The 23,024-nt window shown below is 43.9% G+C and overlaps 1 protein-coding gene across 1 annotated transcript in view; it reads right to left on the minus strand.

Moving 5' to 3' along the window:
* LOC139255746 (hyaluronan-binding protein 2-like) overlaps window positions 1–23,024 on the minus strand; it is a 73,621-nt gene that overhangs the window by 12,158 nt on the left and 38,439 nt on the right. The window contains exons 5-7 of the mRNA XM_070873981.1: window positions 14,339–14,433; window positions 2,579–2,636; window positions 1,762–1,897 (exon numbers count right to left, since the gene is read on the minus strand). Of these exons, the coding sequence (XP_070730082.1) occupies window positions 1,762–1,897; window positions 2,579–2,636; window positions 14,339–14,433 (289 nt within the window). The remainder of the gene's footprint in view (window positions 1–1,761; window positions 1,898–2,578; window positions 2,637–14,338; window positions 14,434–23,024) is intronic.

Genomic DNA, 23,024 nt, shown 5'->3' on the forward strand with positions numbered 1-23,024 from the left:
TAGTTGGATAAATGTAGCTTTAATTTCTACCATTTTTATCGTGATTACATTTACTGACTCTGATAAAAAAATGACTGGTTGTGTAGATCCTCTGTTCACTAATATTAACGCAAAAGAATATAACTCACTTTTTCAATAACATTAGCGAGTGGAGAAAAATATAGCCGAGTACGTTGGCTTATAGCTTCTGAAAACTATTTGCTATATTTTCTGTTTTTTTTAAAGCCATCACCAAGAAATTGTGCTACAAAAGTAGCAGAAAGCGGGTAAAATGCAATCACAGCATCTGGAGCCATTATTCCACACTTGGAGTTTTCTGCCACATCCGAACACTCTGAAAAACCAAACCTTAGGACTGCCGACAACAAAGAAGGTACGTTTGTGAAAGATACTTACCTGAATGTGGAGCTATGATCAGCAGGAGTGCTCGTCCGCTTCCCCCCCCCTCCCCCAATTGCCCCTCTCCACCTGACCCGACCTCTGATCCTCCCCTCCGACCCCCAGCCCCCTATCTCCTCTCTCTCCAGTCACCTAGCTCTCGAAACGCTGGCTTCACTTACCAGAGGGTTGCTGTGACGCTAGTAGTGGACTAGGTCTTGGTCTCCTCTTCCCAGGTTAGCTGCATTGAAATGTGGTCCGAAGCCCAATATCAGGGGAGCCTCGGGCCTCACCATTCCGACGCAGGGGGTGAACCCTGTACCTCCCGCGCTCTCAAAAATGGGCGCATCTGAATTTCCACCCCTACATTTAGTACCTTTATCCATGCAGCTTGCACTTGGGTTTTTAAAGGTGGAAGCCCTTTAGTGCTAAACAGAGACACTTTCCTTCACTGCACTTTCCTCCACTTTGACAGACGGATACCGTCACACCTTACTTCACTGCTCTGATGTCACTTGGCACATGCACCTCAACTGCTAACCTTCCCTTTGTACACTTAATCTTCTTCCAGGATAAAAATGGCACATCATGCCCACCAAAGGCAGACAACCAGAGGAGGCCGTCAGACCTTTAAAGCCCTCATACCTTATGAGGAGTAGGCCATGGAGCTCATGGGGAGCCACTCTGTTCTTGCTGTGGGAGGTGGCAATCTTGGTGACATATTGGCCATGCCAAGTTGGTGAATGAACACCTACACAATTGCCCTAGCATTATTCCTGCGAAGCACTACACTGATACAATCCTCCACCCTCTTTGTCTCCTTGATTCTCAGGGTCTCATCATATTTAGCTACTACCCTAACTTGCTGCAAATCAATTACAGCAACAGGAGGCGGAAGATGTTGATGATTAGGAGTAGGACGAAGAACAGAGTTGCAGCTGCCATCTTGTCAGATATGATGATGATGAGGAGGAGGATGAAGAAAAGTGAGAAATAAGGAGAAACTGTTTCCACTGGCAGGAAGGTCATTAACCATTTTCTAACCCCGTATCCGGACAGCAAGATTTGCGATGTGCCTGGCATAAGAGAGGAAATTCAGGCCCTTAGGCTTTATAAAAAGTTAAGAGTTGCTGAAGGTTCTGAAGACAATACAATCACTATTTGACACTTTGAAATACATTCTCGGTCTTTATCAGACAGCCCTCTGACTACCCTTTCCATGCTGTGATTGGAATGAGCTGATTAATGTCTTTGACCGTCTGAAATCTTTTCAATAAATAAAGCACTTACCCATCCGAAACACAATGTGCCGCTGTTAGAACCCAACATAGATGGATTAATGATCCTCCACATATGTGGCTTGTCAATTTGATGGATGCTTGCCAAGGGTTTTCAATAGCACCAGTCTTTGTACCAAAAAATATCTTGGGCATCTGTCCATCTTGTTCATCACTGGCATTGTGTTGAATTATTTCATCTTCACTCTCAAGTTCTTCATCAGAAATGTGTTCGTCGGAACCTGTAACAGGTTAAAAAGTTCAAGCTGCCACTCATGCAAAAGAAAAACAATACTACAGCGATGATTAGAATCAAAAATACCAACCCCACAGTAAAATGCAGGTCTTAATTCAAAGAAAGTTAATTCAAATTATTTGCTAGGTTTTTTTTTTAGCAACACGTTAGCACTTTTCTGTTTCAGGTTGATGCGCTTTTGTCGAAAGGTCATCGACCTGAAGCGTTAACTCTGTTTCTCTCTCCACAGGTGCTGCCTGACCTGAGCGGAGTATTTCCAGCATTTTCTGTTTTTATTTCAGATTTTCAGCATCTGCAGTATTTTGCTTTTGTCTCACTTTTCTGTGTTATTTATACCACTTAATTCAAATTCTTGGATGATTCAACTTTATTTAGCAGAAAAAAAATGCCACTGAATTAGCAGGAATAGACTGTGGAGGCAGCGTGGAAAAGCTACGGTAGCTCTTAGCGTATCGTGTTTCTTGCTCCCAGTCGCACAAGGGCCTCAACAGGCAGTGTGTGGAGTGAACAAGCCATCCCAAGGTACGGCTGAACGTTTCTGAAGTGGGGAAAGTCTTAGGAAGATGGTTGCAGTAATGGATCAATCTGGATCAGTGAATCTTGCAAATAAAGTCCAAGCACTTCCTGTTGTGTTGCCAAGTGTAGTTAATCTGCCTGAAACCCTTACATGTTGTCAGCAGTTCAATCACAGCCACTGAAAACAGAAAAGAAACTGTTGAAGTATTCTTAGTAAGCAAGAAAAACATGAACAAAATAATAGCCAGTGGGAGCATCCAGCAGGAAAGTCAAAGGTTCATGAGCTGCAAGTGAAGCACTATTAGAATGTTCTAACACTGGATGTAAATGTCAAACAAAACTAAATATGACAGAAGTTGCTGTTGCAATAACTCTTCCAGTTATTTCACTTTTTTAAGTTGGAAAAACATAAGGAACACTATCATGTCATGACAGGTTGAGTAGACAGAGTGGAAATTAGACAAGTAAACACACTGATGTATTGCATGGTTAATAAAGGAAAGGATATTCTTGCCTCATTCAACCTAACAGAAAATGAAATGTAAAAACATGACACAGTAATGGGAAAATTTGATGTGTATCTCACCATCAAAGAAAGTTAATTCACTGCGACCACCACAAGCCACAGTATCTGTAGATTTAATCAAACAGGAAAGTGTAACATTTCAAGTACAAGAATAATGATAATAATTTGGAAAAGTTGCGCCACACAACAGGGAGAACTGCCCAGCTATTAATGCTACAAGTGTGGGAAAAACGGGCACTTCACAAATGTAGGTTTTCCAACAAAAGAAAATGATGCATGATCCAGAAAATGGTGACCATCAAGAGGAAGAATGGCCAAATAAACTGTCCATTAACACTCTGTTAGAGCAGTGGAAGATAAAGATCATTGGGTTGAAATCATCACGGTCAGCTAAACATCCGGAAGACAAAGGTCCTACACCAGCCTGTCCTCGCCGCTCACCACTGCCCCCCAGTCATCAAGATCCACGGCGCGGCCCAGGGCAATGTGTACCTCGTGAGCCTCTTATCAACAAGAGCAGACATTGATGAGGAGATTCAACACCGCCTCCAGTGCCGCCTGAGCATCAAACAAGAAATTAGGGATGCATGCGATAAAGGTACAGCAGTTATCATGGGCGACTTTAATCTACATATTGATTGGACTAACCAAACTGGTAGCAATACAGTAGAGGAGGATTTCCTGGCGTGTATTAGGGATGGTTTTCTGGACCAATATGTCGAGGAACCAACGAGAGAGCTGGCCATCCTAGACTGGGTGATGTGTAATGAGAGAGGATTAATCAGCAATCTTGTTGTGCGAGGCCCCTTGGGGAAGAGTGACCATAATATCTTTATTAAGATGGAGAGTGACATAGTTAATTCAGAGACTAGGGTCCTGAAAAGGAAAGGTAACGTCGATGGTATGAGACGTGAATTGGCTAGAATAGATTGGCAAATGATACTTAAAGGGTTGACGGTGAATAGGCAATGGCAAACATTTAAAGATCACATGGATAAACTTCAACAATTGTACATCCCTGTCTGGAGTAAAAGTAAATCGGGGAAGGTGGCTCAACCGTGGCCAACAAGAGAAATTAAGGATAGTGTTAAATCCAAGGAAGAGGCATATAAATTGGCCAGAAAAAGCAGCAAACCTGAGGACTGGGAGAAATGTAGAATTCAGCAGAGGAGGGCAAAGAGTTTAATTAGGAGGGGGAAAATAGAATATGAGAGAAAGCTTGCCGGGAACATAAAAACTGACTGCAAAAGCTTCCATAGATATGTGAAGAGAAAAAGATTAGTGAAGACAAACATAGGTCCCTTGCAGTCAGATTCAGGTGAATTTATAATGGGGAACAAAGAAATGGCAGACCAGTTGAACAAATACTTTGGTTCTGTCTTCACGAAGGAAGACACAAATGACCTTCTGGAAGTACTAGGGGACTGAGGATCTAGTGAGAAGGAGCAACTGAAGGATATCCTTCTTAGGCGGGAAATTGTGGAAATTGATGGGATTGAAGGCCGATAAATCCCCAGGGCCTGATGGTCTGCATCCCAGAGTACTTAAGGAAGTGGCCCTAGAAATAGTGGATGCATTGGTGATCATTTTCCAACAGTCTATCGACTCTGGATCAGTTCCTATGGACTGGAGGGTAGCTAATGTAACACCACTTTTTAAAAAAGGAGGGAGAGAGAAAACGGGTAATTATAGACCAGTTAGCCTGACATCAGTAGTGGGGAAAATGTTGGAATCAATTATTAAAGATGAAATAGCAGTGCATTTGGAAAGCAGTGACAGGATCGGTCCAAGTCAACATGGAATTATGAAAGGGAAATCATGCTTGATAAATCTGCTGGAATTTTTTGAGGATGTAACTAGCAGAGTGGACAAGGGAGAACCAATGGATGTGGTGTATTTGGACTTTCAAAAGGCTTTTGACAAGGTCCCACACAAGAGATTGGTGTGCAAAAGCAAAGCACATGGTATTGGGGTAATGTACTGACGTGAATAGAGAACTGGTTGGCAGACAGGAAGCAGAGAGTCGGGATAAACGGGTCCTTTTCAGAATGGCAGGCAGTGATTAGTGGGGTGCCGCAGGGCTCAGTGCTGGGACCCCAGCTATTTACAATATATAGCAATGTTTTAGATGAAGGAATTGAGTGTAATATCTCCAAGTTTGCAGATGACACTAAACTGGGTGGCAGTGTGAGCTGTGAGGAGGACGCTAAGAGGCTGCAGGGTGACTTGAACAGGTTAGGTGAGTGGACAAATGCATGGCAGATGCAGTATAATGTGGATAAATGTGAGGTTATCCACTTTGGGGCAAAAATACGAAGGCAGAATATTACCCTGAATGGCGGCAGATTAGGAAAAGGGGAGGTGCAATGAGACCTGAGTGTCATGGTACATCAGTCATTGAAAGTTGGCATGCAGGTACAGCAGGCGGTGAAGAAGGCAAATGGTATGTTGGCCTTGATAGCTAGGGGTTTTGAGTATAGGAGCAGGGAGGTCTTACTGCAGTTGTACAGGGCCTTGGTGAAGCCTCACCTGAAATATTGTGTTCAGTTTTGGTCTCCTAATCTGAGGAAGGACGTTCTTGCTAGTGAGGGAATGCAGCGAAGGTTCACCAGACTGATTCCCAGGATGGCTGGACTGACATATGGGGAGAGATTGATTCAACTGGGCCTTTATTCACTGGAGTTTAGAAGGATGAGAGGGGATCTCATGGAAACATATAAAACTAACTTTTTGGGATTCATGCACAAGGACCCCCAGGTCCCTCTGCACCGCAGCATGTTGTAATTTCTCCCCATTCAAATAATATTCCCTTTTACTGTTTTTTTTCCCAAGGTGGATGACCTCACATTTTTCGACATTGTATTCCATCTGCCAAACCTTAGCCCATTCGCTTAACCTATCTAAATCTCTTTGCAGCCTCTCTGTGTCCTCTACACAACCCGCTTTCCCACTAATCTTTGTGTCATCTGCAAATTTTGTTACACTACACTCTGTCCCCTCTTCCAGGTCATCTATGTATATTGTAAACAGTTGTGGTCCCAGCACTGATCCCTGTGGCACACCACTAACCACCGATTTCCAACCCGAAAAGGACCCATTTATCCCGACTCTCTGCTTTCTATTAGCCAGCCAATTCTTGATCCATGCTAATACATTTCCTCTGACTCCGTGTACCTTTATCTTCTGCAGTAACCTTTTGTGTGGCACCTTATCGAATGCCTTTTGGAAATCTAAATACACCACATCCATTGGTACACCTCTATCCACCATGCTCGTTATATCCTCAAAGAATTCCAGTAAATTAGTTAAACATGATTTCCCCTTCATGAATCCATGTTGCGTCTGCTTGATTGCACTCTTCCTATCTCGATGTCCCGCTATTTCTTCCTTAATGATAGTTTCAAGCATTTTCCCCACTACAGATGTTAAACTAACCGGCCTATAGTTACCTGCCTTTTGTCTGCCCCCTTTTTTAAACAGAGGCATTACATTAGTTGCATTCCAACCCGATGGTACCTCCCCAGAGTCCAGAGCATTTTGGTAGATTATAACGAATGCATCTGTTATAACTTCCACCATCTCTTTTAATACCCTGGGATGCATTTCATCAGGACCAGGGGATTTGTCTACCTTGAGTCCCATTAGCCTGTCCAGCACTACCCCCCTAGTGATAGTGATTGTCTCAAGGTCCTCCCTTCTCACATTCCCGTGACCAGCAATCTTTGGCATGGTTTTTGTGTCTTCCACTGTGAAGACCGAAGCAAAATAATTGTTTAAGGTCTCAGCCATTTCCACAGTTCCCATTATTAAATCCCCCTTCTCATCTTCTAAGGGACCAACATTTACTTTAGTCACTCTTTTCCGTTTTATATATCGGTAAAAGCTTTTACTATCTGTTTTTATGTTTTGCGCAAGTTTACTTTCGTAATCTATCTTTCCTTTCTTTATTGCTTCCTTAGTCATTCTTTGCTGTCGTTTAAAATTTTTCCAATCTTCTAGTTTCCCACTAACCTTGGCCACCTTTTATGCTTTGGTTTTTAATTTGATACTCTCCTTTATTTCCTTGGTTATCCACGGCTGGTTATCCCTTCTCTTACTGCCCTTTTTCACTGGAATATATTTTTGTTGCGCACTATGAAAGAGTGGAAGATAAAGATAATTGGGTTGAAATCATCAAGGTCAGCAACACTGAAATCACCTTAAAGTTCAACTCTGGTGCACAAACTGCTGCCATAATTTGGGACCAATACAAGATACAGCTCAAGGACAAGCCATTAGAATCATAGAATCATAGAAGTTTACAGCACGGAAGCAGGCCATTTCGGCCATCGTGTCCGTGCCGGCCAACAAGAGGCTATCCAGCCTAATCCCACTTTCCAGCACTAGGACCGTAACCCTGCAGGTTACGGCACTTCAAGTGCACATCCAAGTACTTTTTAAATGTGGTGAGGGTTTCTGCCTCTACTACCCTTTCAGGCAGTGAGTTCCAGACTCCCACAACCACCTGCGTGAAGAAATTTCCCCTCAAATCCCCTCTAAACCTTCTACCAATTACTTTAAATTTATGCCCCCTGTTTATTGACCCCTCTGCTGACAAATAGGCCCTTTCTATCTACTCTATCTAGTCCCTTCATCATTTTATACACCTCAATGAGGTTTCCCTCAGCCTCCTCTGTTCCAAGGAAACCAAACCCAGCCTATCCAATCTGTTCTCATAGCTAAGATTCTCCACTCCCGGCAACATCCTCGTAAATCTCCTCTGTACTCTTTCCAGTGCAATCACATCCTTCCTGTAATGCGGTGACCAGAACTGCATGCAGTACTCCAGCTGTGGCCTAACCAGTATTTTATACAGTTCAAGCATAACCTGTCCCAGCTCTTGTATTCTATGCCTTGGCTAATAAAGGCAAGTATTCCATTATCTTCTTAACTACCTTATCCACCTGGCCTGCTACCTTCAGGGATCTGTGGACATGCACTCCAAGGTCCCTTTATTCCTCTACACTTCTCAGTGTCCTACCATTTATTGTGTATTCCCTTTCCTTGTTAGCCCTCCCCAAATGCATTACCTCACACTTCTCCAGATTAAATTCCATTTGCCACAGTTCTGCCCATTTGACCAGTTGATTGATATCTTCCTGCAGTCCACAGCTTTCTTCTTCATTATCAACCACACAGCCGCTTTTAGTATCATCTGCATACTTCTTAATTATGCCCCCTATATTCAAGTATAGATCATTGATGTATACCACAAAAAGCAAGGGACCTCGTACTGAGCCCTGCAGAACCCCAATGGAAACAGCCTTCCAGTCACAAAAACACCCATCAACCATTACCCTTTGCTTCCTGCCTCGAAGCCAATTTTAGATCCTACTTGCCACTTTGCCCTGGATCCCATGGGATTTACTTTCGTGACCAGTCTGCCATGTGGGACCTTATCAAAAGCTTTGCTAAAATCGATATACACTACGTCATATGCACTGCCCTCATTGACCCTCCTGGTTATCTCCTTGAAAAATTCAATCAAGTTAGTCAGACATGACCTTTTAACAAATCCGTGCGACTGTTCTTGATTCATCTGTGTCTTTCTAAATGAAGATTTATCCTGTCCTTCAGGATTTTTTCCAATAATTTTCCTACCACTGAGTTTCGGCCGACTGGTCTGTAATTACTCGGTCTATCCCTTTCTCCATTAAAGGTATCACTTACTAAAATAGTATATTTCACCAAGCACAAAGTAAGAAGGACAAAAAAAAACTGGCCTACCAGGGAAAATTATGTTTTGAAACTTCCAGTGATGAACTGTGACATTAGCATGATTCTTGGTAAGCTATCTTGGCGGTGATTTTCACTTTCACTGTTTGAACAGATCATCCAACTGTTATAGAAACAGCCCAATTTCCATTCCATTGATTTTAGTGGAAATTAAAATTTGGTGTGTTCTATAATGGGTAGGCAATCCGCTCCACCAGCTTACCTCCCAAGCAGTGAAGGTGAAAATTACCCCCACTCTGTAGTACTCAGTCTGATAACAAGTTTAAGGCAGGCCAGGCTACTAGTACCAGGTAAGGATATAGTGATATAACTGATAGTTTTGGTTACATGCCAGGAGACTATAAAGTGGAGCTAAACCCACAAGTGTTATCAATATTCCACCAAGGAGAGTACTTCTAATGTTACATGGTAAATTAAAGAAGGAGCTGGAACAAATGGAGAAAATGGTTGTCATTAAAAAGGTGGCAGAGCCAACACCATGAGTAAGCTCTATAGTACTGGTGAATTAGAGACATTTTGATCAGATTTGCATATACATCGATTCGAAGGACTTAAACAAAACAATCATAAGGGAACACTACCCAACGTTAACAATTAACAATTGAAGAAATTACACACAAACTTTCCAATGCATGAGTCTTCTTCATTCTTGATGCCATGTCAGGTTACTGGTAAGTAGCTCTTCATGAGGAACGCAGTAAATTAATTATGTTTAATATCTAACTTGGACAATGGAGAGTCACATGTATGCTATTTAGAACCTCATCAGTGCATCAAATGTCCCAGTGAAAAGTCTATGGGCCTGAATTTGGCCAGCTGCTGCTTAGTTTTCTCGGCTGTCTCCATGTTTTCTGGGCGCTCTCCTCTCCGAGCGAGTTTGGTCAGGTCCTCACGCCGGCGGGGAGAGAAGACCGCTGGGGAGCATCCGCTGGCATGCGCCGGCACGCAATGCTGACAAAAGTCCTCCCGCCCGCTCCCTCCCTAGATTGGTCTGGGCGGTCCTCCGCTCCAGCAGCAGAAGAGACCGCCACATGAAGGCAGGTCTTACCCGAACGGTAAGTATGAAGACCTGCAAGGAGAGGTTAGTGCACTTCTTTTCTTTATTTCTTTTGCAGCGATTTTGATGGATGGGTTCCTCTGAAGGATTTATAGTGGGTTTTTTAAAATGTTTTGAAAATGTTTTACTTTGACTTTTCCCGTTCCCCCTTCACCGGATCCGACTCTATCCTCGGCGTTACTTTGCCGAGGATCGCATTTGTCGCCCAGAGTGCGACCTACTGCCCGCTGCCGCCCAGAATCGGCGTGTAATGCCCATTTTTTCCTCCGGGTGTTTTTTCCGACATTTTTCCACCAAACATCCGCCCAAAGTACCGTCAGGATCTTAGCAGTCCTTTCGATGGTATATGGGCAGAACTTACGTTTGACCAAACTCGGGCAATATGAAATCCTCGACAAATTCAAAGGCACTGAGATAATTGTCCACTTATGATGCATACAACAACAATATCAGCGAGGCCAGGAGAAATACCCGGGGTTCAATAGGGCAAAACACAAGTTGTAGTTTCAGAAATAACATCTTTTAGTCACAATGATGACACGCAGTTTTAAACCAGATCCGAAGAAGGTCAATATTTTTGACATTTGAAATGCCAAAGGAAAAGCAGAGCTTGAGAGAGTCATGGGTTTGTTAAACTACTTCATGAAATTTGCATCAAGATTAGTGCACTATGTAAATCTAATGAAAAATGACTTTATGCTTTTGGGTTAAAAAGCAGATTGTCAAAATATTCCCAGGACCAGGGTTACGTTATTATGACAGCAAGGGGCACCCCTGATCACCAATAAGCCATTTGTTCAATTGATTATCTTCCTTGAAAAGTTCAGGGAGGGCAAATTCCTGAGGTTGAATGCATTGTGGCAACTTCTGGCAAATGTATCATTCACATGAAGGATTCCTTGCATCTTTTAACACAGAATCTGAACGTTCAGCAAGTGGTGCCCTTTTCTATTATGAATGTTGAAGGGTTAATGGTAGAAACTCACAATGCGGTGTGCGTGGCATCTACTGCACCTTGTACTTTGGGGTGCCAGTAATGTGCTAAAATTCGACTGCATTCATGTCAAACTCAATGTATTCCCCAATTCTTTAGGCAGATGTGTCAATGCATGCCTGAAGGCCATCCAACCATTCCCACGGGTACCAGCAAGGATCTGGTGACACAAATATTTAGCACGGTCATGAACTTCAAAGCCACAGAAAGAACTGTCCAAGCAGATAATCTTGGCACCAGGTCTTCATAGAGTGTACTGCTCCTCTATTCCTCTGGTAGTGAAGAACACTCCTTGTGCAGAAATCCTTTTTGAGATCTCCATAAGATCTGTGTGGCCTGTAAATTCTTTGCTCCAACAGGGTCTATGGATCTAAGGAACTGATTTGCCAAATGGGTGCTCCTGGTAAAAAAAATGGAGCTCGTAGGGAGTGCTGGTCAGGAAATCACAGGCCTTCCAGTGCCTGATTTTCCATCCATCTCATAAACTAAGGGGCCCAATCCATGATTAATGCAATAGTTAGGAAAGACATTAGCTTGGATGATGTGGAATCTATATGGGTAGAGCTGCAGAACACCAAAGGGCAAAAAACGTTAGTGGGAGTTGTGTACAGACCTCCAAACAGTAGTAGTGATGTTGGGGAGGGCATCAAACAGGAAATTAGGGGTGCATGCAATAAAGGTGTAGCAGTTATAATGGATGACTTTAATATGCACATAGATTGGGCCAGCCAAACTGGAAGCAATACGGTGAAGGAGGCTTTCCTAGAGTGCATAAGGGATGGTTTTCTAGACCAATATGTCGAGGAACCAACTAGGGGGGAGGCCATCTTAGACTGGGTGTTGTGTAATGAGAGAGGATTAATTAGCAATCTCGTTGTGTGAGGCCCCTTGGGGAAGAGTGACCATAATATGGTGTAATTCTGCATTAGGATGGAGAATGAAACAGTTAATTCAGAGACCATGGTCCAGAACTTAAAGAAGGGTAACTTTGAAGGTATGAGGCGTGAATTGGCTAGGATAGATTGGCGAATGATACTTAAGGGGTTGACTGTGGATGGGCAATGGCAGACATTTAGAGACCGTATGGATGAATTACAACAATTGTACATTCCTGTCTGGCGTAAAAATAAAAAAGGGAAGGTGGCTCAACCGTGGCTATCAAGGGAAATCAGGGATAGTATTAAAGCCAAGGAAGTGGCATACAAATTGGCCAGACATAGCAGCGAACCCGGGGTCTGGGAGAAATTTAGAACTCAGCAGAGGAGGACAAAGGGTTTGATTAGGGCAGGGAAAATGGAGTACGAGAAGAAGCTTGAAGGGAACATTAAGGCAGATTGCAAAAGTTTCTATAGGTATGTAAAGAGAAAAAGGTTAGTAAAGACAAATGTAGGTCCCCTGCAGTCAGAATCAGGGGAAGTCATAACGGGGAACAAAGAAATGGCAGACCAATTGAACAAGTACTTTGGTTCAGTATTCACTAAGGAGGACACAAACAACCTTCCGGATATAAAAGTGGTCAGAGGGTCTAGTAAGGAGGAGGAACTGAGGGAAATCTTTATTAGTCGGGAAATTGTGTTGGGGAAATTGATGGGATTGAAGGCCGATAAATCCCCAGGGCCTGATGGACTGCATCCAAGAGTACTTAAGGAGGTGGCCTTGCAAATAGCGGATGCATTGACAGTCATTTTCCAACATTCCATTGACTCTGGATCAGTTCCTATCGAGTGGAGGGTAGCCAATGTAACCCCACTTTTTAAAAAAGGAGGGAGAGAGAAAACAGGGAATTATAGACCGGTCAGCCTGACCTCAGTAGTGGGTAAAATGATGGAATCAATTACTAAGGATGTCATAGCAGCGCATTTGGAAAATGGTGACATGATAAGTCCAAGTCAGCATGGATTTGTGAAAGGGAAATCATGCTTGACAAATCTTCTGGAATTTTTTGAGGATGTTTCCAGTAAAGTGGACAATGGAGAACCAGTTGATGTGGTATATTTGGACTTTCAGAAGGCTTTCGACAAGGTCCCACACAAGAGATTAATGTGCAAAGTTAAAGCACATGGGATTGGGGGTAGTGTGCTGACGTGGATTGAGAACTGGTTGTCAGACAGGAAGCAAAGAGTAGGAGTAAATGGGTACTTTTCAGACTGGCAGGCAGTGACTAGTGGGGTACCGCAGGGTTGTGTGCTGGGGCCCCAGCTGTTTACATTATACATTAATGATTTAGACGAGGGGATTAAATGTAGTATCTCCAAATTTGCGGATGACACTAAGTTGGGTGGCAGTGTGAGCTGCGAGGAGGATGCTATGAGGCTGCAGAGTGACTTGGATAGGTTAGGTGAGTGGGCAAATGCATGGCAGATGAAGTATAATGTGGATAAATGTGAGGTTATCCACTTTGGTGGTAAAAACAGAGAGACAGACTATTATCTGAATGGTGACGGATTAGGAAAAGGGAAGGTGCAATGAGACCTGGGTGTCATGGTACATCAGTCATTGAAGGTTGGCATGCAGGTACAGCAGGCGGTTAAGAAAGCAAATGGCATGTTGGCCTTCATAGCGAGGGGATTTGAGTACAGGGGCAGGGAGGTGTTGCTACAGTTGTACAGGGCCTTGGTGAGGCCACACCTGGAGTATTGTGTACAGTTTTGGTCTCCTAACTTAAGGAAGGACATTCTTGCTATTGAGGGAGTGCAGCGAAGATTCACCAGACTGATTCCCAGGATGGTGGGACTGACCTATCAAGAAAGACTGGATTCAACTGGGCTTGTATTCACTGGAGTTCAGAAGAATGAGAGGGGACCTCATAGAAACGTTTAAAATTCTGACGGGTTTAGACAGGTTAGATGCAGGAAGAATGTTCCCAATGTTGGGGAAGTCCAGAACCAGGGTCACAGTCTGAGGATAAGGGGTAAGCCATTTAGGACCGAGATGAGGAGAAACTTCTTCACCCAGAGAGTGGTGAACCTGTGGAATTCTCTACCACAGAAAGTAGTTGAGGCCAATTCACTAAATATATTCAAAAGGGAGTTAGATGAAGTCCTTACTACTCGGGGGATCAAGGGGTATGGCGAGAAAGCAGGAAGAGGGTACTGAAGTTTCATGTTCAGCCATGAACTCATTGAATGGCGGTGCAGGCTAGAAGGGCTGAATGGCCTGCTCCTGCACCTATTTTCTATGTTTCTATGTTTCTATGATTGCTTTGGCTGAGATCAGCAGAAGTGGCATCCTTTTAATCATACAGATCCACCCCAGTCATGAAATAGGTAGTATATTCCATTTATGGAGCTCATTTTCTGAGGTTACAGGTGTAAGAGATAATTAGCCATATATAGGCTAGCGATTGTAGGAAGGTGTTGTCTGCATATCCATTTATGTAACATCTCCATCTCCTAAAAAGAAAGTTGGAAAGAATGTTCTCAGGGATTATGCTCATCAGAGACAAAGCGTTAGTATCCTGGGTCTATTAATGGTTCAGCATTGAATATTACGATTCAGTCTGTGTTTTTCTCATTCTGAATTGTACAGCACACAATATTATGTAGTGAAAGGTACATACTGTGTGAGCAACTGGCAACAGCACACGCATCCCAACTTGCTCCTCCAGTTGCAAGCTGAATAAAGCACCAGGGTTGTGCACTATTATCAAGATTCCTGAGTGGAAATAAACACAGTTAAAGAGTACTTATAAGCTAGAAAGTATTTATGCCATTATTATAGAAGCATTGTGGCACAGCACACATTTAAACCTGTTTTTATTGTATGCTACAAATTACCGCATTAATGAAGTGACTGATCAGTGTTATAGAGTCCATGTGTGAGCATGTTGAGTTTATTATTGGTGGCATGCCTAGTCTTGCACAATTTTGCAAGGGACCATGGGCAACTTTCTGTTGACAGTTCTGCTGTCAGTGTTCTACAGCATTGAGAAGCTGCAAATACCGACAAGCACTGCACAAAGGTGCATGGCTGCACCCAGGCTCTCCCGTGCATGCAGCGAGGTTCTCTTCCATTCCAATGGGCCGAAGAGACCTCCCTAGGGGAGCAACCCAGCCTGGTTGCACATTGCACAGGAGGGCACAAGCAGGGATGTCATCAGGAGGACCTGGCTGCAGTGGCGCAAATGTTTCAATTATCTCAGTAGATCATGAAACGTTACTACAAAGCCACACTCAACCTCATCCTGTTGTGCCACTCATCACATCCCCATAACTCTGCCTTCTCTACCCTACTCCTGCACACCCTTACTCACACCAACTTACCTTGCACCTCCCTCTCTATCTACATGATCACTTCCCCATCTCACTAGCCAACCCTCACACTCACCCTCATCCTAGTCCAATCATATCAATTAACAACCACAAGGAGAGGGACTTGGGTCTTTTAGCCAAAATTCATGTAACGTTTATGTTAATGTGTTGTCAAACATTGAAATTTTTATTTTCAACACTTTGCCTTCTTGGATAGATTTGTGTGCACCTTTGGAAGTGACTTAGTGATTTGCAGTGAATGATGAGACATAAGGTTACCCCCACAATGGTGATGAGTGTGAAAGGAATGGCTTGGGCATTGTAGGGATGCTTTATGATGCTATGTGGGGTGGTGCCAACCTGGTGTATCATGTGTCTGCCAGGGTGTTATAGCATCAACTGATGTAAATGTGGCCATGGTGAGGCCATCCCTGGCCTCCCAGGCAGTAACGTGGTCATGTGCTGATACCTCGTGTCCTGCGCAGCATCAGGTGATTGCGGAGAAGGTTGGTGTTGCTGTTGGTGATGCTGGTTTGCCTGGTGATGTTGGTGTTGGGGCTGATCGTGGTGGGTTTCTGAGGATCAAGGTGATATTTTTTCAAGGACACCGATGCTGCAGGGCTAGATGGCAGTTGAAGTTGAGATAACAGAAGCGATCTGACAATGGTGAGAGAGCTTGCTCCAAGGAGGTGAGAGTGGATAGAGCGTTTACTCCAAACACTTCCAATGTGCATATTGGGACTTTCAGGAGTGAATTTAGGAAACACTTCTACACACAAAGGCCAGAATCTTCCCAGCCCTGCAAGTGCAGGTTTGGAGGCAGGCCCGCTGTCAAAATAGCCCTGATTGACAGTGGGTTGCGATCCCGCTCTGAACCCACCTCCATGTGAGTGAATCGTCTCTGTACCCCCTCCAAAGCTAGTATATCCTTCCTTAAGTAAGGTGACCAAAACTGCACGCAGTACTCCAGGTGCGGCCTCACCAATACCCTGTACAGTTGCAGCAGGACCTCCCTGCTTATGTACTCCATCCCTCTCGCAATGAAGGCCAACGTTCCATTCGCCTTCCTGATTACCTGCTGCACCTGCAAACTAACTTTTTGGGATTCATGCACAAGGACCCCCAGGTCCCTCTGTACCGCAGCATGTTGTAATTTCTCCCCATTCAAATAATATTCCCTTTTACTGTTTTTTTTCCCAAGGTGGATGACCTCACATTTTCTGACATTGTATTCCATCTGCCAAACCTTAGCTCATTCGCTTAACCTATCTAAATCTCTTTGCAGCCTCTCTGTGTCCTCTACACAACCCGCTTTCCCACTAATCTTTGTGTCATCTGCAAATTTTGTTACACTACACTCTGTCCCCTCTTCCAGGTCATCTATGTATATTGTAAACAGTTGTGGTCCCAGCACCGATCCCTGTGGCACACCACTAACCACCAATTTCCAACCCGAAAAGGACCCATTTATCCCGACTCTCTGCTTTCTGTTAGCCAGCCAATTCTCTATCCATGCTAATACATTTCCTCTGACTCCGCGTACCTTTATCTTCTGCAGTAACCTTTTGTGTGGCACCTTATCGAATGCCTTTTGGAAATCTAAATACACCACATCCATCGGTACACCTCTATCCACCATGCTCATTATATCCGCAAAGAATTCCAGTAAATTAGTTAAACATGATTTCCCCTTCATGAATCCATGTTGCGTCTGCTTGATTGCACTATTCCTATCTAGATGTCTCGCGATTTCTTCCTTAATGATAGCTTCAAGCATTTTCCCCACTACAGATGTTAAACTAACCGGCCTAAAGTTCCCTGCCTTTTGTCTGCCCCTTTTTTAAACAGAGGCGTTACATTAGCTGCTTTCCAAGCCGCTGGTACCTCCCCAGAGTCCAGAGAATCTTGGTAGATTATAACGAATGGATCTGCTATAACTTTCGCCATCTCTTTTAATACCCTGGGATGCATTTCATCAGGACCAGGATCTACCTTGAGTCCCATTAGCCTATCCAGCACTACCCCCCTAGTGATAGCGATTATCTCAAGGTCCTCCCTTCCCACATTCCCGTGACCAGCAATCTTTGGCATGGTTTTTGTGTCTTCCACTGTGAAGACCGAAGCAAAATAATTGTTTAAGGTCTCAGCCATTTCCACAATTCCCATTATTAAATCCCCCTTCTCATCTTCTAAGGGACCAACATTTACTTTAGTCACTCTTTTCCATTTTATATATCGGTAAAAACTTTTGCTATCTGTTTTTATGTTTTGCGCAAGTTTACTTTCGTAATCTATCTTTCCTTTCTTTATTGCTTTCTTAGTCATTCTTTGCTGTCGTTTAAAATTTTCCCAATCTTCTAGTTTCCCACTAACCTTGGCCACCTGATACGCATTGATTTTTAATTTGATACTCTCCTTTATTTCCTTGGTTATCCACGGCTGGTTATCCCTTCTCTCACCGCCCTTCTTTTTCACTGGAATATATTTTTGTTGAGAACTATGAAAGAGCTCCTTAAAAGTCCTCCACTGTTCCTCAATTGTGCCACCGTTTAGTCTGTGTTTCCAGTCTACGTTAGCCAACTCTGCCCTCATCCCACTGTAGTCCCCTTTGTTTAAGCATAGTATGCTCGTTTGAGACACTACTTCCTCACCCTCAATCTGTATTACAAATTCAACCATACTGTGATCACTCATTCCGAGAGGATCTTTTACTTGGAGATCGTTTATTATTCCTGTCTCATTACACAGGACCAGATCTAAGATAGCTTGCTCCCTTGTAGGTTCTGTAACATACTGTTCTAAGAAACAATTCCATATGCATTCTATGAATTGCTTCTCAAGGCTACCCTGTGCGATTTGATTTGACCAATCGATATGTAGGTTAAAATCCCCCATGATTACTGCCATTCATTTTTCACATGCCTCCATTATTCCCTTGATTATTGCCCGCCCCACCGTGAAGTTATTATTTGGGGGCCTATAAACTACGCACGCCAGTGACTTTTTCCCCTTACTATCTCTAATCTCCACCCACAATGATTCAACATTTTGTTCATTAGAGCCAATATCGTCTCTCACAACTGCCCTGATATCATCCTTTATTAAAAGAGCTACTCCACCTCCTTTCCCTTCTTGTCTATCTTTCCAAATTGTCAGATACCCCTGTATGTTTAATTCCTAGTCTTGGCCCCCCTGCAACCACGTTTCTGTAATGGCCACCAAATCATACCCATTTGTAATGACTTGTGCCGTCAACTCATTTACTTTATTTCGAATGCTGCGTGCGTTTAGGTAGAGTGTTTTAATACTAGTTTTTAAACCATGATTTTTAGTTTTGACCCCTCCTGCAGCCCCTTTATTTTCATACATATTGTCCCTTCCTATCACCTTGTGGTTTACACTTACCCCAGTGCTACTCTGCTCTGTTGCCTCCTGCCTTTTGCATTCTTTCTTGGGGTCCTGTTCATCTGAGCTCTCACCCACTCAGAGCCCTCTCCTGGGTTCCGAATACTTCTTGCATTGAGGCATCGAGCTTTCATGCTTGCCTTTTTATGACACTTTGAGCATTTAGAATTTTGTTGTACAGTGGCCCTTTTTGTTTTTTGCCTTGGGTTTCTCTGCCCTCCACTTTTACTCATCTCCTTTCTGTCTTTTGCTTTTGTCTCCATTTTGTTTCCCTCTGTCTCCCTGCATTGGTTCCCATCCCCCTGCCATATTAGTTTAACTCCTCCCCAACAGCACTCGCAAACACTCCCCCTAGGACATTGGTTCCGGTCCTGCACAGGTGCAGACCATCCGGTTTGTACTGGTTCCACCTCCTCCAGAACCGGTTCCAATGCCCCAGGAATTTGAATCCCTCCCTGCTGCACCACTGCTCAAGCCACGTATTATTCTGAGCTATCCTGCGATTCCTACTCTGACTAGATCGTGGCACTGGAGCAATCCTGAGATTACTACTTTTGAGGTCCTACGTTTTAATTTAGCTCCGAGCTCCTTAAATTCGTCTTGTAGGACCTCATCCCTTTTTTTACCTATATCGTTGGTACCAATGTGCACCACGACAATTGGCTGTTCACCCTCCCTTTTCAGAATGTCCTGCACCCGCTCCGAGACATCCTTGACCCTTGCACCAGGGAGGCAACATACCATCCTGGAGTCTCGGTTGCAGCCGCAGAAACGCCTATCTATTCCCCTTACCATTGAATCCCCTATTACTATCGCTCCCCCACTCTTTTTCCTGCCCTCCTGTGCAGCAGAGCCACCCACAGTGCCATGAACTTGGCTGCTGCTGCCCTCCCCTGATGACATCCCCCTCAATAGTACTCAAAGCAGTGTATCTGTTTTGCAGGGGGATGACCGAAGGGGACCGCTGCACTACCTTCCTTGCACTGCTCTTCCTGCTGGTCTTCCATTCCCTAGCTGGCTGTGGACCCTTCACCTGCGGTAAGACCAACTCACTACACGTGCTACTCACGTCATTCTCAGCATCGTGGATGCTCCAGAGCAACGCGGACTGTCAGGAGCTGGAGGTGGATACACTTTCCACACACGTAGTCGTCAAGAACACTGGAAGTGTCCCTGAGTTCCCACATGGTACAGGAGGAGCATATCACGTGACCGAGCTCTCCTGCCATGACTTAACCCTTAGATACACTTAAATTGGCAACAATAATGCTAAAGTTTACTCACTGTTATAGAAGAGAAAAAAGAAAAACTACTCACCAATCACCAGCCAATCACTTACCCCCTTAGCTGTGACGTCACCTTTCTATTTCTTTCTACTTCTTTATTGCCTTCTCCCTGTAGCTGCACAAGCACACCTCCTCCTCGACACTGCCCGAACTCCTGAACTCGCGGCCTTTTTATAGGCCTCCGACCCCGGACTGTCGCCTCCTCCTCAACGCTGCCCGAACTCCTGAACTCGTGGCCTTTTTATCGGCCTCCGACCCCAGACTGTCGCCTCCTCCTCGACGCTGCCCGAACTCCTGAACTCACGGCCTTTTTATAGGCCTCCGACCCCAGACCCCAGTGTCACCTCCTTGGAGCAACCTGTCTCACCATTGACAAGGTTCTTCAGTCATCTCAACCTCACCTGCCAGCTATTCCAGCAGCATCGGTGCCCTTGAAAAAAATCTCACCTCGGACCTTAGAATCCCACCACGATCAGCCCTAACACCAACATCACAAAACACACCAGCATTACCAACAGCAACACCAACCTTCTCTGCAATCACCTGATGCTGAACAGTACATAGGGCATCAGCACCCAATCACAATGCTGCCTGGGAGGCCACATGATGCACCAGGTTCACTACTCCACACCAGCTCCTTAAAGCATCCCTGCAATGTCTAACCCATCCCCGCCACAGATATGTCATCAGCTGACAGTCCCTCTTGCGTGTATCAACTCGCCAGCTCCCACTCATGACAATTGATCAAAGCCCCTTTCAAAACCTTGCAAAGTACAATGTCTGCATGCTCAACTTTAGTGCACTCCATTTCTGAGTGAGATTCGTGAGCAACAGCTGGACAGGACTACCACGTACTACTTAAAAGCCGTAATTTTCTGATGAATATTGTTGGATGCCCTAGTGTGTGATCATTATAGTGCCTGCTATCTGCACTGAAGAACATCAGAAAAACCCCAATGCTATATAACCTTTTGCAAATCTTAAACAATGCTTAGTTAACCCTCTTTAACATAAAACAATAATTTCCAGTGTTACATGACACATTAGATATAGAACGGCTGTTTATTATTTTCATTGGATCTTAAGAGTATTTAAAAATTATATAAAGGTGCCCACCTTTGTGTAGAATTATTCTTTCGAGTGAAATAGGTGCGTAAGGGAGCTTTAGTCGTGTACCAAAAGAGATGAGGAATTCAGTTGAATAATCTGTTACAATCATTATGAAAATGAGCATATTGTACTGTATCCCAAATGCATTATTAATGTTTTTTATTTAATTCTTTCGCACTGCAGGAATACCCAACATCGTAACATCCAATGGAGTAGAGATAAAAGAACTCCTTATGAAACCTGTACAAGTGTTACAGAGCCACTTTATGCAATGGGAGCAATAAACTGTCAAGCAGAGCTGATCCTTTAGTGAGATGGGAGAGTAATTACCATAATGATCGTTTTTAAAAATTTGTTGTGGTGATAGAGAGGTTTTTTGGGTTCTGCAATTGTATTCCCCCTATTTCCCACCCATACAGTTTAATGGGGAGAGGTGGATGGCGGGGCGGGGTTATGGGCTGGAAAGTGCAGGTGGAATGGTATTTGGCAATCTCTGGTGACATAGTCTGTCATAGTCATTGATGGATGAATTTGGCTTGAAACCTATTACAGGGGAGGATGTCATGCAGTTTTGCTGCAAATATCTGGCAATGGGAGGAAGCTGCTACCTGGAGCCTGATAGATGGGATTTTTATGAATGGTCAGAGTGCTGATGATTATGAATGTGCAGTTGCATTGTTCCAGCCTTAGCACCCTATATTTTCTGGTTACAGCCTGAATACCCAGCATTATAACTGGGAATAAATGGTGCCTGCTGCAATTAACAATAACATAATAAATGCAAATAACAACTTCCATTCCGATAGCCCTCCTCACTAGCAGGAAGACATTGCACATTAAGAAGAGAAAATCAGTGTATGCCAAGCAGTGCGGGAAGAGGAAACAATGGAGGGGGTTAGGTTGGGGGAGCCAAAGTCATAACTGAAGAGAAGGATATTTTTAAAGTGGCAAGTCGAGGCATCTGGGCATAAAGTTCCTGTAAGTAGGGGCATAGTGGCTAAATGACCCGCTGTCCTGCAGTGCAGGGAGTGGGGAATTATGAGTGGCCCAGTGTTAGAGGAATGCAGGGCATGTGTTGTGATTAAAGCCAGGAAGAGAACACTAAGGTAGGGTGAGGCAAGGCCATGGAGGGTCTTGCAAGCAAGGGCGAGAATATTGAAGTGAACTCACCAGGGCACCGGGACCCAGTGGAGATTAGCGAGGATAGGAAGATAGAAGGGTAGGACGTGGGCTGCATTATTTTAGATGAGGTGAGGCCTGTGGAGGGTTGAGGCAGTCAGGCCACCCAGGAGGACGTTAGCGAACATGATTGCAATTATCTTCAACACTGATGTGCAATCTTTGATAGATATGTGTCTACTTCTTGTAAATCCTGCATAGGATGCAGATAAATGTCTTGGTGTGTGATTTGAATGCAATGAAAACCAATGTGCTGCCTCATCTAAATCTCATCATGCATTACAGGATGAATAGTGGTTTACCGGCAGTAGTTATGTTCTTCAACACCAAGTGTATCACTACTTTGCATCTGCAAAATCATTTGCGGTGACAGAAGTAAATGAGAACTCCAGTACAGACATCTCTTTCCGTTTCTAGTTTGACTCACTTGACCTTGGTATCGAGCACCATTATTTGTGTAACAGTCATCCATTCCTGCAGAAAATACATTGTGCATTTTTATGCATTATACTGAAATGTAACAAAGGCTCTGAATTTCTTCAATGTCTTAGGTGGTGGAAAGCATGCAAGATTCCTGGGTATGCTCATTTGCATAGGAAGTGGTGTAAGTTCTGGTGTAATTGCGTTTTATCATAAAATCATAGAAGTTTACAACACGGAAGGAGGCTATTTCGGCCCATCGTATCCGCGCTGGCCAACAAGAGGCTATCCAATCTAATCCCACTTTCTAGCTGTAGGCCCGTAGCCCTGTAGGTTACATCACTACAAGTGCACATCCAAGTACCTTTTAAATGTGTTGAGGGTTTCTGCCTCTACCACCCTTTCAGGCAGTAAGTTCCAGATCCCCACAACCCTCTGTGTGAAGAAATTTCCCCTCAAATCCCCTCTAAACCTTCTACCAATTACTTTAAATTTATGCCCTCTGGTTGTTGACCCCTCTGCTAAGGGAAATAGGCCCTTTCTATCCACTATATCTAGGCCCCTCATAATTTTATACACCTCAATGAGGTCTCCC

Source organism: Pristiophorus japonicus, chromosome 3 (genome assembly GCF_044704955.1).
Source record: "Pristiophorus japonicus isolate sPriJap1 chromosome 3, sPriJap1.hap1, whole genome shotgun sequence".
In the NCBI taxonomy this organism is placed as follows: domain Eukaryota; kingdom Metazoa; phylum Chordata; class Chondrichthyes; family Pristiophoridae; genus Pristiophorus; species Pristiophorus japonicus.